The sequence below is a fragment of the Strongylocentrotus purpuratus genome, unplaced genomic scaffold, assembly GCF_000002235.5.
Source record: "Strongylocentrotus purpuratus isolate Spur 01 unplaced genomic scaffold, Spur_5.0 spur5_scaffold_21, whole genome shotgun sequence".
Classification (NCBI taxonomy): Eukaryota; Metazoa; Echinodermata; class Echinoidea; order Camarodonta; family Strongylocentrotidae; genus Strongylocentrotus; species Strongylocentrotus purpuratus.
Genome location: NW_022145607.1, coordinates 29,652,975 through 29,666,880, shown reverse-complemented (window position 1 = coordinate 29,666,880; position 13,906 = coordinate 29,652,975). Strand labels below are relative to the sequence as shown.

The 13,906-nt window shown below is 40.9% G+C and overlaps 1 protein-coding gene across 1 annotated transcript in view; it reads right to left on the bottom strand.

Annotated features, from left to right (window-relative positions):
• Window positions 1-919: 919 nt before the first annotated feature.
• Window positions 920-13,906, bottom strand: part of LOC577916 (tubulin alpha chain) — a 31,953-nt gene continuing 18,966 nt past the window's right edge. Inside the window, exons 2-4 of the mRNA XM_003724808.3 lie at window positions 7,937-8,162; window positions 3,302-3,450; window positions 920-2,720 (exon numbers count right to left, since the gene is read on the bottom strand). Coding sequence (XP_003724856.2) covers window positions 1,740-2,720; window positions 3,302-3,450; window positions 7,937-8,162 — 1,356 coding nt within the window. The 3' untranslated portion in view covers window positions 920-1,739. The remainder of the gene's footprint in view (window positions 2,721-3,301; window positions 3,451-7,936; window positions 8,163-13,906) is intronic.

Below are 13,906 nucleotides of genomic sequence, written 5' to 3'. Positions count from 1 at the left end.
GCGTTCTACTCTTAGCTCTGTTTGGTAAATGTCCATCCTGGTGTGTCCCTCTGAAGCAATTCTGATGTGAGCAAAAAAATCATTCCACCCTAAACTTGATATACCTGAATATCCTTCTTTAATTCTACTGTAAGAAGACTTCCCTCTGAACTATCGGTTGTGTCTGAAAGAATCTACGCACCTGCAATGATTTATTGTTTGGGCTCTGTTCGAAATTCTTTTCCCTCGCCAAAATACGACGGGAGTGTATACTGTAATACTACTGTAGTACTGTTTGCCAAAGTAACTTCAAATTTCTTCTCTTTTTCATTATTTCCGCAAGTCTTGCCAAGCAATGTACCACAAACCGTATCCTGTTTATTGCACGGCGGTTTAAATTTGCACAGATCTAACAAATATTATCATTTATAACGAAAAGTTACCTAAATGAGGAAGAAGAAGAACAGTATTACACTGTAACCCATTAAGTTGGAATAGCTGTGAGAATGTGGTCTATCCTAATTGATAAAGTTGATATCGTATCAGAGCTTTACCGATCAATGTAAATCGTCGTAGCGATCGACCAGGAGAGTTCTGAGAAAATATAAACTATAATATTTGATAAGAATAAATCATATTCTCACAATCTTTTCATGCAAAGGGGTTAACAAAAAGTTGTTATTCCAGGTTTAAGGGAAACGTGTGTATTTGCGTCATGATAAAATGTTATAATACTCTCTAAAAAAAATCGAGTGATCACGGACGTCACTTCTCTGGAGAGTGAAAATGTAGTGAAAATAGAGTGAACATTCACTCTTTTCTTCTTAGAGAGCACTCTGAAATCAATCGATTTTCACTCCTAAACAAGTGATCACGGACGTCACTCCCAAGAAAGTAAAATAGAGTGAAAATTCACTCTTTTTTTTTAAGAGAGTAGACACACCAAGTATACAACGTGGACTATTGAAGACCAGCCTGTTTAGTGTCGATAGCATAGCTGTTATATATTTATTAAAGAAACAGTCAAATTTATACTCAAAAGTGAATGTTTCTGCGAATCGAATTCTTTGTGTATAAACTTATCGAATGAAACCGATATTTGGCTATTTACTAGTTCATGTGTTATCACTAAAAGAAGTCACAATTTGTTCAGCTTTTGCTCAATGTTAAGTTGAATGTAGGTGTTGTTTTTTTCAATGAAAGGATAAACACTTCTTGCCTTTTCAAAATCGGTTGATTTCCTGCTTACATTTACTACGGGAAATTGGCCGCATTTCCGTTGAGGAATTAGTTTGAATCTCTTTGCTAGACTAAGAATCATAATGTTTTCCTGTTGAAAATATGATTGCTATATCAGTACCATTAACTTTTTTCATTGAGGCAAAATCAAAATAGTCGTTTGTTTGGACATACACGGCTAAATCCGTGCAAATTTACTTTGTCATGCCAGTACTGAGCAGCACCACATTACAAACAGTGGAACCCATTTATAAAGACCACTGTTTTACAGCAAATTCTCATTATAACAAGGTAATTACGCCAGTCCCAATTAATTCAATTCTTTTTCTTTTAAAGCCCGATATAGCAAGGTTTCATTGTAACAAGAGTTTAGTGTAACGAGGCCTTAGGCTCCAAGAAGTTGGATGTAACGAGGTTCAACAGTACTATAGGCCCACGAGTTCTTGATCTAAATTTCAGGTACAGTTTGCTCACACAGAGAGTTATTTGTAGCACCGTCTTTAACATTTCTTCCAGTGAAGTTAGTACTCGTCGTGTTCTTCTTCATCGGCTTCATCGACTGAGTCAACACCAACTTCTTCGTAGTCCTTCTCAAGAGCAGCCAAATCCTCACGAGCCTCGGAGAACTCTCCTTCCTCCATACCCTCTCCGACGTACCAATGGACGAAAGCGCGCTTGGAGTACATCAGATCGAACTTGTGATCGAGACGGGCCCAGGCCTCGGCGATGGCAGTTGTGTTGCTCAACATGCAGACGGCACGCTGGACCTTGGCCAAGTCGCCGCCGGGCACGACAGTAGGTGGCTGGTAGTTGATACCGACCTTGAAGCCAGTTGGGCACCAGTCCACGAACTGAATGGAACGTTTGGTCTTGATGTGAGCGATGGCGGCGTTGACGTCCTTGGGGACGACATCACCACGGTAGAGGAGACAGCAGGCCATGTATTTGCCGTGACGGGGATCGCACTTCACCATCTGGTTGACGGGCTCGAACAGAGAGTTAGTGATCTCGGAAACGCTCAGCTGCTCGTGGAAGGCCTTCTCTGCAGAGATGACGGGAGCATACGTAGCTAGAGGGAAATGAATCCTTGGGTAAGGCACCAAGTTGGTCTGGAACTCTGTTAGGTCAACATTGAGGGCGCCGTCGAATCGCAGAGAGGCGGTGATGGAGGAGACGATCTGGCCGATGAGACGGTTCAGGTTGGTGTAGGAAGGACGCTCGATGTCGAGGTTACGACGGCAGATATCGTATATGGCCTCGTTGTCGACCATGAAGGCACAGTCGGAGTGCTCGAGGGTGGTGTGGGTGGTGAGGACAGCGTTGTAGGGCTCGACCACGGCAGTAGATACCTGGGGCGCTGGGTAGATGGCGAACTCAAGCTTGGACTTCTTTCCGTAGTCGACAGAGAGACGCTCCATGAGCAGCGAGGTGAACCCCGAGCCGGTGCCGCCGCCGAAGCTGTGGAAGATGAGGAATCCCTGGAGACCTGTACACTGGTCAGCCTAGAAAAAAATAACGAATGTTGTCATTATATTGATATATGCAATTCCATCATCTTGTTATTCTCTACAAACTATCAAATATTAGAGAATGAAAAAGAAACAATCATTTTCTATCAAATCTGTATCTTGACTGATCTTTGTTGAGTAAAATGGGGTCACCCCAATCGTATTTCAGATGGGGACATTGGCTGCTGCCGCGCTTTAAAAACAAAAGCCATTGTGACAGACCTGTCTAGAGGGGATTGTCGGGGCGGCTGAAGCCCCAACATTTTATTCAAGACCCCCATTAAAAACGATGTGAGGCCCGGCCGCCCCTCAAAAAAAAAATCGTTATTCTAGAACTGCTCCTGACTTTGCCCCTTCTAATTCTTTGTATATGCCCCCTTCAAAAGTTGTTCCTAACTCTCAAAAATTAAGCCTCCCCTTTCCTCCGGAAGTGAGTTCACAAAATACCTAATCTAGAATGTAAGACTTGAAAGCCATCACATTTATTCGTAATGGTTCTAGACAAAGGAATTCATTTCAATTTTTTTTTTAATTACTAAATGTTAGCAGGACAAAGCAAGAACTTTTGAACTCACCAACTTTCTGATCTTATCCAAGACCTGGTCGACGATCTCCTTGCCGACCGTGTAGTGACCACGGGCGTAGTTGTTGGCAGCATCCTCCTTGCCGGTGATCAGCTGCTCAGGGTGGAAGAGCTGACGGTAGGTACCGGCGCGGATTTCGTCTATAGTAGATGTAAATAGAAAAGGGGGATTAAGCCTAATTTTAGCCAATCTCTATTATATATATCATGACCACAAGAAAGTGATTCATATCTCGTAACCTCTTCCTTATATTCCCGCTCTCCTAATTTGACAAATACAGATTGGCTCTTCTTTTTAGAATCAAATATTGTCAAATTGTCTCTTTTCTTTTCTTTGCACCCTTTATCATGTTCATGATCCCCTCCATTATACCTCCCTCTTTTCAATTCAAATCCCCCTCACATAATCTTCCAAATAAAATGTGCTCACCAACGCCTTAAACGCTTTTTCTTACTCATTCGTTCACCCCGACTCTCCCCCCCCCCCCCACCCTTTTCTCCTTCTCCTTCTCTCTCTCTCTCTCTCTCTCTTCCTCCCCCTCTCTCTCTCTCTCTCTCTCTCTCTCTTCTCTCTCTCTCTTTCTCTCTCTTTCTCTCTCTCTTTCTCTACCTCTCTTTCTCTATCTCTCTGTCCCCCTCCCTCTCGCTACCTCTCTCTCTATTTACCTCTCTCTCTCTCTCTCTCTTTACCTCTCTCTATCTCTACCTCTCTGTCTCTATCTCTCTGCCCTCTCTCTCTCTCTCTCTTTCTCTCCCTCTCTCCCTCTGTCTGCACCCCTCCCCCTCTCCCCCTCCCCCTCTCTCTTTCTCTCTCTCTCCCTCAGTAAACATAATCACTCAACATCGTCATCACTTATCACTCATTAAATCCATCATCACATGAGCCTTGTTTAATCTATGACACAACGAACGGCGCTATATCATTAGAATATCATGTCATTCATGTAGACTACAAATCACGGACATATCATTTCAAGGAGAACATGAGTCAGCTGGTATAACATGTGACGAATATTATAATTATGAATAACAAGGTCGTCGATCGGCACGTGGAAGCTAGGGTCTCTCCTACAACGATTGTCATCCATAGTGCTTATAGGAAACTGGTGAATGATCGAGTAGAGGAGAGAGAGAGAGAGATGAGGGAGAAGGGGAGATGAGAGAGAGAGGAGGAAAGAGAGGAGATAAGAGGGGAAAGAATGGGAGAGGAGAAAGGATATGAGAGAGACAGAGAGAGAGGGAGATAGAGAGAGGTGAGGGAGAGAGAGGGGGAGGGAGAGTGGAGAGAGGGGGAAGAGGCGAGAGAGAGAGTGAGAGAGAGAGAGAGAGAGAGAGAGAGAGAGAGAGAGAGAGAGAGAGTAGGGGGAGAGACAGATGGAAGGGGATATAAAGGAATGCAGAAAAAAAAGACGAAGGGAAATGTTGTTTGGTAATAAATAGGGAAAGAGATAGAGAGAAGTCGAGAGTGGCGAGAAAATATAATAGAGTGAGAAAGAGAAGAAGAATCAGAGGAAAAGGGCCATGATGATAATAATAAACTGTGTGATTCCGATGCTATTTGTAGTTCTTTGACCTTTTGCATTCCTTATTTTGTTGCCTTAATTAATGTGCGTTTCTCATTTTCTAAATGAACCGGCTATCTCTTGTTGTTCAAGTCTGTTTCGAATGATTGACGATGCGATTTGATCTCTGATATTCAGTTTTTTAACTTGATTCGGTAAACTTTAATACATGCTAATGGCTCCATCCGAAACGAAACATTATATTCGTTTTTTCTCGCTTTGACAAAGCGTCATCAAAGCCGTCTGCTATCAGTATTTCAAATTAACAAAATAAAATCAATTTTGCGAGCAATAGCGAGGCGAGAACGGTATCTCCAGATAAGATAGTACCCGATGGTGGCGAAGCTACATGGGGGACAGGGGCACGTGCCCCCTGCTCATCGAATGTGGGGGGGAGGAGATGGATAGAGAACGTGAAAAGAAAATAGTACGATCACTTCCCCCACTCTACCCGGTCATTGGCAAATATTTTGTTAAAGATTAGTCTCGCGTGGGCAGTGCCCCCCCCCCCCCTCCCCCGACACCAGCGCCCCTTAATGACTGGGCCCACTCTACGCCCCTGTAGCCAATGATACAAGGATCGTGGACTGTGGAATATCTTTCATCTCGCCCTCTCACTTTATCGCCGAGAATTCGACCGCAATATCAAATAGCATGATATGCTTCGAAGTGAATTAGGATCTCGATAAATGCCTTCTTCAATGACTAAGATGTAAACAACATTTACCCAACTCCCTGACTTACCGAGAAATCCATCCAGCTTGCGCCTGTCATCCCGTTATCATTCATCAACAAAATTGGGCGTGGGTGGCGCGGAGGAAGATGCTCAAAAAGATTGGAAGATTCACTTTGATTCGAATTGCTATCTCCTTCGTTATGAATTGCACAGAGCAATCTTTTTGACAGTATATCGAGAGCAGAGAGGGAGAGGCGGCGCCCCGAGGTGCAGGGACCAGTGCCCCCTCTTTTTAAGCGCCTCCGTTTACATAGGAAAAGTGCCACCTTTACTTTGTAATAGTGCCCCTTCCCCTTTCACCTCTGATAAGTGCGCCTTTTATTTTGACATGTGCCCCTTTTCTCTTTTCCTTCGACAATATTTTCGTTTGCACTAAGTGTCCATTTCCCATTCTCATAAGTGCCCTTTTTAATCTCAAGTAAATGCCCCTTTTGTATGAGAAGTGCCCCTTTTCACTTTAGATAAGTGCCCCTTCACCTCTGCAAATGAATACTCAGACCATCAGACCCTACTGCTAAGTATGATCTTGCAATATCTCGTATAGAGAAACAAAAAAATGTTGAAATAATTCCTGATAATGTAATCACAATGTAGGGGTATGCTATATACCAATGTCTAAACAATTGTGTATTTTCGCTTTGTATGTGCCCTTTTTTTGTTGGTCCCCCCCCCCCCCCCACACTTTGAAAGTCGTTCTGCCGCCCCTGATCGAGAGAGTACGAGAGAGGGGTGAGGGAAGACGAGTTGAGTAGAGTAGTTCTTAAAATAGACACAAGGAGAAGAAACGGGTTGGATTAGGAAAGTATCGCTAGGAGGGATTCGGGAATGAGCCCCCCCCCCCCCTCCGCCTTTGAATATTTCTGGGGGAAAATTCCCTTAAAGATATTTTGTAGTAATATGTAGATTCTCACTTTCTTATATGAGAGCGATATAAATACAAAAATGCAGAGAGGCGAGGATAAAGAAGGATAAAAAAGATTGTACGAAGGAAGTAAAACGGGGATGTGGGCAGAGAGGTGGAAGACAAAGAAACGGCAAGAAAAACAAATAAATCATACGTAAAAATGGAGGAGAATGAAAAACAAAACATCAAATAATCAAACGGTCAGTAGCTGAGAACCCTGTTTGCTCGCTGAGTTCTCCCCAAGCCCCCTTGTACTAGTATCTACAAAGTATGATAAACCCTCTTGGAATGATCGGAATGTTTTCGGCCTCGTCGAAGCGTTGACGGGTGCCCTGCAAGTCGCACTATTGCTCGCAGACGATAATGTCCAAATTTTGTTTTGTTACGAATGGTTATCCTCGTGGCACGCGCCAAGCATCAATTATCAATTTGCATTTCCGATGTAATGCGGGGCTGTCAAGTGCCATAAAACTGAATTGGCTGTCGGTCGCGGTTTGATGAATGAGGCTTCGGTAGCCTAGCTCCTCGGCATGTCGAAGAAAGTTCGTGATGGAACTTGCTCTGGATTACACATCTGGTGTCCCCATTCACCTACTCTTATCTTAATCTGTTTGTTCATCAATTATTCATTACGCTTCTTCATTCACAATCATATCCTTTTGGTTTGATACAAGTTCTCATTTTGTCATTCTTTTTGCTTTACTTTCTAAAAAAATATTAAGTTTTGATCCTCTTTCATCGGTTAATATTTTTTTATTCACCCTTTTACTGAGTTTTTCTTCTTCGTTTTTGGGGGCATTGCTGTTTAATATAATGATATCTTCCTCGGACTCATTTTCACGTTTGCTCTACCACATTGGCTTATCATCATCATCATCATCATCATTATCTTCAACGTCATCATCATCATCATCATCATCATTATCTTCAACGTCATCATCATCATCATTATCTTCAACATCATCATCATCATCATCATCATCACCATATTCACCATCTTAGTCACCATCCTCAACACAATCACTATCATCATCACCATCGCCATGCCAACGTCACCACAATCACCATCATCACCGCCATCCTTCTCCTCCTCCTCCTCCTCCTCCTCATCATCATCATCATCATCATCATCCCCACCACAATCACCAACATCATCACCATCACAATCATCATCTTCCCCTTCCCCTTCCTCTTCCTCTTCCTCTTCCTCTTCCTCTTCCTCCTCCTCTTCCTCTTCCTCTTCCTCTTCCTCTTCCTCTTCCTCTTCCTCTTCCTCTTCCTCTTCCTCTTCCTCCTCCTCTTCCTCTTCCTCTTCCTCTTCCTCTTCCTCTTTCTCCTACTCTTCCTCCTCCTCCTTCTCCTCATCATCCTCCTCCTCCTCCTCCTCCCCCTCCTCCTCCTCCTCCTCCTCATCATTTCCCTTACCGATGACCGTCGGCTCGAGGTCGACGAAGATGGCCCGAGGAACATGTTTGCCAGCTCCCGTCTCACTGAAGAAAGTATTGAAGGCCTCATCGCTCGCCTTCGAAGTGGTTTTCTCAGATGGTAGATAGCCATCAGGCTGGATGCCGTGCTCCAGGCAGTACAACTCCCAGCATGCGTTGCCAATCTGACATCCGGCTTGGCCAACGTGGACAGAGATACATTCACGCTGTTGAAAGTAGAAAAAAAATATTATTAACAAAAAACTCTTTAGTAAATTGTAAAGATATATATTTTGTTTAAACTGATGTCAGGCAATATCAAAATAAGCTGTTCTATTTTTTATTGAGAACATCAAAACCCCGAGGTTCCATGTCCCAGAAGTTCTTTAATATCAAGAAATACAGTTTTTGGACAACAAAACATGAACAACATATTTGTCCAAAGTTTGCTGCTTTGTTTTAGATCAAATATGTCAAAGACTGGCCTTAGCCTATAACAAAGAGAAAGATGGGTGATTAAAATGAAATTGTCAAATTTTTTATCGAGTCATTGATTTTAAAAGAGTCCAAAGGAGACACGGAATAATGAAAGAAAATAAAGGGGGTAAGAAATGCTTCAATTGAGGTGGTTCAAATCATTTTCAATGACCTCTATGTCCAGAAATGTATGATTCTTACCGGATTTCCCACTTTCATCGTTGATAATTAACCTCGTGTTGTTCTCAATATCAAAATCAAATGCAGGTTATAATGTCTATTTCTAGACGTCAATCACCATCTGTCTCACCGTCAATTTCCTCAGCATTTATAAATATCGAATTTGGATTAAAAGATGTCCTTCACAGTTCCACAATAATCCAGAATTTGGAATTCAGAAAAAATATATTTCAGTATCTCTCAAACAAAATATGGCACTCTAATGTCAGTCAATATTATTATTATGCCAGTTATTCTCTTCGACGAAAATGTGCGAACACGCAAGTCGGGGAAACAGCTTGTAAACATACGTCGAATCATAGCATGAAAATACACGTATAAGGGTAAATCTAGGAGCGCTCCTCATTACCAGTTTTTTTCGAGAGCAGTTTTTTTTCAAATGACTGCCTGTCATTCATCATCGCTTTCGTTGAGGGCGTCGACCACGGATTCTCGTTTCGAAGATGGGGGCAAGGGTCAGGGCGTTGCGATCAAGAGGAGTGACGACACTATTTAACCTTTTTAAATCGGGTGGGGACTGTGAAAGACATCTCTTTATTCGTGATCAGCAAAAACAAATAAACTCTTCTAATATATACAGATTTTTTTTCCCGGCTTTGTTTGTCTGTTTTTGCTGTTATTGTTTTTGCTGTTATTGTTTTTGCATATGTTTGCTTGTTTATTTCAAGTTTTAATATGAATACAAAACTTTGTCTAAATGACAGAACTCAACCTCAAATTGACTTATTTTCTAAACACCATTAAATGTGGACCCCGCGTAATGATTTTTTTTTTTTAACTGGGGGGGCGGGGGGGGGGGGTAAGGCGAAAATAGAGTCCAACGCTGTGTACGTACTCCATTCATGGTTGGCAGGCATCAATAATTTTTGTCGGGGAGAGATGAGGGATTGTGGGGGTGGGGGGAAGCCCCCTGAGTCCCATTAACTCCTTCTTTCGCTTTCCCTGAACTTTGCAATTTGAAATGGAGGGCGGAGTTCGCCGACCATAACGCCCAATTACTCGGAGCACGGCCCCAGGTGGGCCCTAGTATGAGTCTAACACCCCGCGGTGTCGGGGCGATTTGCACTTCCGAAACAAGAAGAAAAACAGGGGAAAACTTGGGATTTGATGGAGAACTTGATTGAGGCCGTCATCGTAAATCTTGTGAAATGACGTCGATCAAATTTGACAGGTTTTTTTTTTTTTTCTTTTTTAGGTGGTCTAATTCCTTAGACTTGGTGTCCATTATTATAATAATTCATTCATAATACTGAAGAATATCTTTTAACCAACATGATATCATTTCTTGGGTTTTTCTGCTCTCAAGGAACAGCATAAGAAAATATAAGCCTAACAATAAGGCAGCATATAAAGAAAAGTGGACTGCAAAATATGTATATCAAGAAATTGATGGTTCTAGCCTAGACAATATTAAAGCATTCTTCATAGCATTCATATGAATGTTTGAAGTTGCTTTAAAGGTACTATGTCCCTTTTGCAGCCAACCTCAAATTCTGTAGAACTTTGCAGGAATTTTGAATATGTCATGTATGTCCTATCTGTGAAATTTAAACGTTAGCAGGGTCCTCATATTCAAATTATGCAAGGAAACCCGTTTACTTGCTAGACTTCACTGTCAGACACAATTGAGTGACTGACTGGCTTTTTTTTTCCTTGGTAATAACATACATGAAAAGAGTTGTAAAGGGTACATGATCATTTGTCTACATCAAATAACCCTCTTCTTGTGATGGTCAAGATTAAACTGATTGAACCTTTGCGCAGCATAAAACGTATGACCATTCGGTACAATTGTCTGAAAATCAAGACTATTACTTTTGGGCTCTATAGCCCTAAAGTCGATTTGACAACTAATAGTCGTTATTTTCCCACTTGAAGACATTTTCAAGCCCCACCTTTTTTAGGGAAGTTCTAAATTAGTATTATCTTTCAAATGCAGTTGGAATTTAACTTTTTCATTTTTTGGGCCTGCAAATGGGACATAGTACCTTTAATTAAGCTCTATATTGTGTGTCTGTTTCATATTTCATGATGGGTAAAAGAAAAATGATTCACATCTTTTTATAGATTTAATTATTTTATAATTTAATTTGGTTGATTAAATCTGTAAAATCAATCATTAATGAATAAAAACCTATAAATTAAAAAAAATGATACATTGGTGATTAAATAACCAAGATAAAGTAGGCCTAGCATTTAGTATTTAACTGTTATCATATGCCCAGCCTTTTAAAGGCAAATGGTCTCTACTGGCTCCTCCATATTCTTTGTATTGTTTATAATATTTTCTTATAATTATGTATAATATATTGTTGAATGTATCTTTTACGAGAATTGGAAATAAAATGAATGAATGAATGAATGAATATAGACATTTTTAGACAATAATATTATTGTCTTAAAGGAAAAGACCAGTTATGGTCATGCGATTGCATTGTGAAAGAAACGTTGTGGAATCGATCAGAAAAGGTTGATCATCTACATGTAGCATCTAGCATCTGCAAGGTTCTGGAATCATCAAAATGATAAGAAATTTGGCCCATTCTTCGTAAAGTTACAAGCACTATACACAGAAAGATGTATATGGGACTACCCTATATCTCTCACAGACCATGAGAGAAACAAATTTACCAAATATATGAATTAGTAGGCGGTTTCCCGGCAAATATTTTATCATCGTATATTAGTCAAAACATATTCTTTCACATGATTGGTAATGAGAGCTTCCATTTCATTTTTTGAAATTGGGGCGTTTCCAATACTGGTCTTTACCTTTAAAAACTTCACTTATTCTGATGAAAAACAAACCACAGCCGTTACTATCCTAGCACACCTTAACGTTGGGGTCATCAGCTGGGGGCATCGAGTCTTATAATTGGTGGAGCGCGTCCCGGTGTGACCAGCTTTAGCTGTTGGGGTCGACAACAGCGAACGGTTGTGTCATTTTGGACACGTCATTGTGACCAACAGCAAAACGGGCGTGTGGGAATGCGCCGGTGCAAAAAAAACTGGTGGATATATCTGTCTAGGTGCTGGTATAGATTTATTTTTATGGCGGTTTTCCCACTACTCAGAACGTTGGTATTTAAAGATCTATGTATATAATTAAAGGACGTGTTATTGGGAGTAAAACTAGATGAAGGCTGATATTTTTTGTTTTGTTATGTTTTATGGGGAGACTAAGGGTAGGGGGGGGGGGAGATGCAAAAAATAACACAAAAGTTATGCTTTATCAGGTAGCCTGCCGTCACTCTATACTCGTGGAAAGAATATGATTAAAACTAACTTTCCTTTCCTAAAGTTGTTTTCTTTTCTTCTTTTTTTTAAATATTTTACTCCCGATTATTGCATATCTTTATTTTCTTTCCTCACCCCCCCCCCCCCCTCTCCCCCCCCCCCCCCCAATCACACTCGCTGCCTCTTTTCTACGATGGTCCTGGACGGTTCTACCACTCTGCAAGATAGCACATACAATCACATTGTCTGACTTGAATATAGGCCACTTTCATACTTATAATATTCTCATTTGAAGCAGGGACGATTCCAGGATGCGTCCCTGGGATCGAGGCACAAAGGTTTTCACATTTCGCAGGCTTCTCCCGGTAAAATTACATTTGAAAGGAGGGCACACCATTGCAGCCGGGGGGAGGTAGCATTTTGTGTACTTACGGTAATACCAGATTATGTTTTTTAAAGGGGGCACACTCATAGACCGATTGTGCCCAGGCCCCCATAAATTCCGCCATTGGACTGAACAACCGTCATTGAACATCAGACATGAAATAATAACATACACCGCATACCAGAGTAGTGTGTGAATTTGAAACCATGTGTTGAACTTGAATTGAACTAATTATGTCAGGCTAATTGCCTTTCATAATCATATCGGAATTTAATTACTCCATTACAATACAATTACCCCATTACAATTCTATTACGATACATTAAAATATCATATACCTATTGTTATATTACTGTATTTACCTTGAAGAGTGTATGAGGATATGAGTTTCGCCTACAAAACTCTGCACATATAATAACAAAGGTTGGTTTAAATGCAAGTGCAAAATGCTAACATGCCAATACGAATTCATAAATCAAATAATTGCTTATTACAAACCCCCCCCCCCCCCCCCAAAAAAAAAGGAAAAAAAGAAGAGCTTTACAAACTTTAAGGCATCTTGAAGAACCACGATCCTTCTTACATGTATACACTGAGAGTCCATTCATTTTCAGTTCCAAAATTAGCTGTAAATTCTAAGTAATTTTTAAGAGGCCTTAATTCGAGAATTTATATCATAGTATATACCTAATGATTGTAACAGATATTGCAGTGAATATATGTCGTTTGTCCTATAAGGATGATAAGATAATGAAATAAGGCTCACGATAAATTTTTTCAGAATTCCAATGAGGCTCGTGTTTCTGGTTAGTTTTTTTACGGATGAAAGGACAAAGACACCATCATGATCATGCGAAATGAATTTTATCCAGAAATGACACATGGGCTTAATATCATTCACGCTACATTTGACCACGAATATATATCAGCACGGTTTAAGGTATACTCCATCATATACAAGATGTTGATCATAATAATATTCTGGGTTTATATAGCGCTTGATGCACCGACGATGTCTCTGTGCGCTTCACGGATATAATGTTACACCGGTCATTGGATTGAGGCTTGCCCGCACACACTGTATGCACATTGTCCACTCCCTGGGGAGCATTCCAGCCATGCAATCGCCATTTTGCAGACGCTCACAATGCTGAGCAAACCACAATGACTTTCACATCCTACCAGGTACACATTTATTACCTGGGTGGAGAGTGCAAAATGTGGAGTAATGTCTTGGCAAGGACGTTAGTGCCGGGATGGGCTTCGAACCCTCAACTCTTCGATTGAGAGTCAAGCGAATGAACCACTAAACCACGATACCTCCGATGTAATGAATATTCAGCTATATGAAAAACAATACTCTATTAATACAGAGGGGAGGACATCCACTCTTTCAGGGGTGATATTCGCACACTATACGATCTGACTACGATCCCATTTGGAAAAAAAAATTGCAATTGCATTTGATATGAAAATACAAACTTCTAAAATATGAATGATCGATGATACGAATAGTAATTGTGATTAATGAAATTAAAATTCCATGGGTTTTTGGCTTTTATGCTGGAGAAATAATGAAATCGGTTCAGAATCGTAGTTACGCCATACAAGTGGAGCGATTGTCTGCGATTT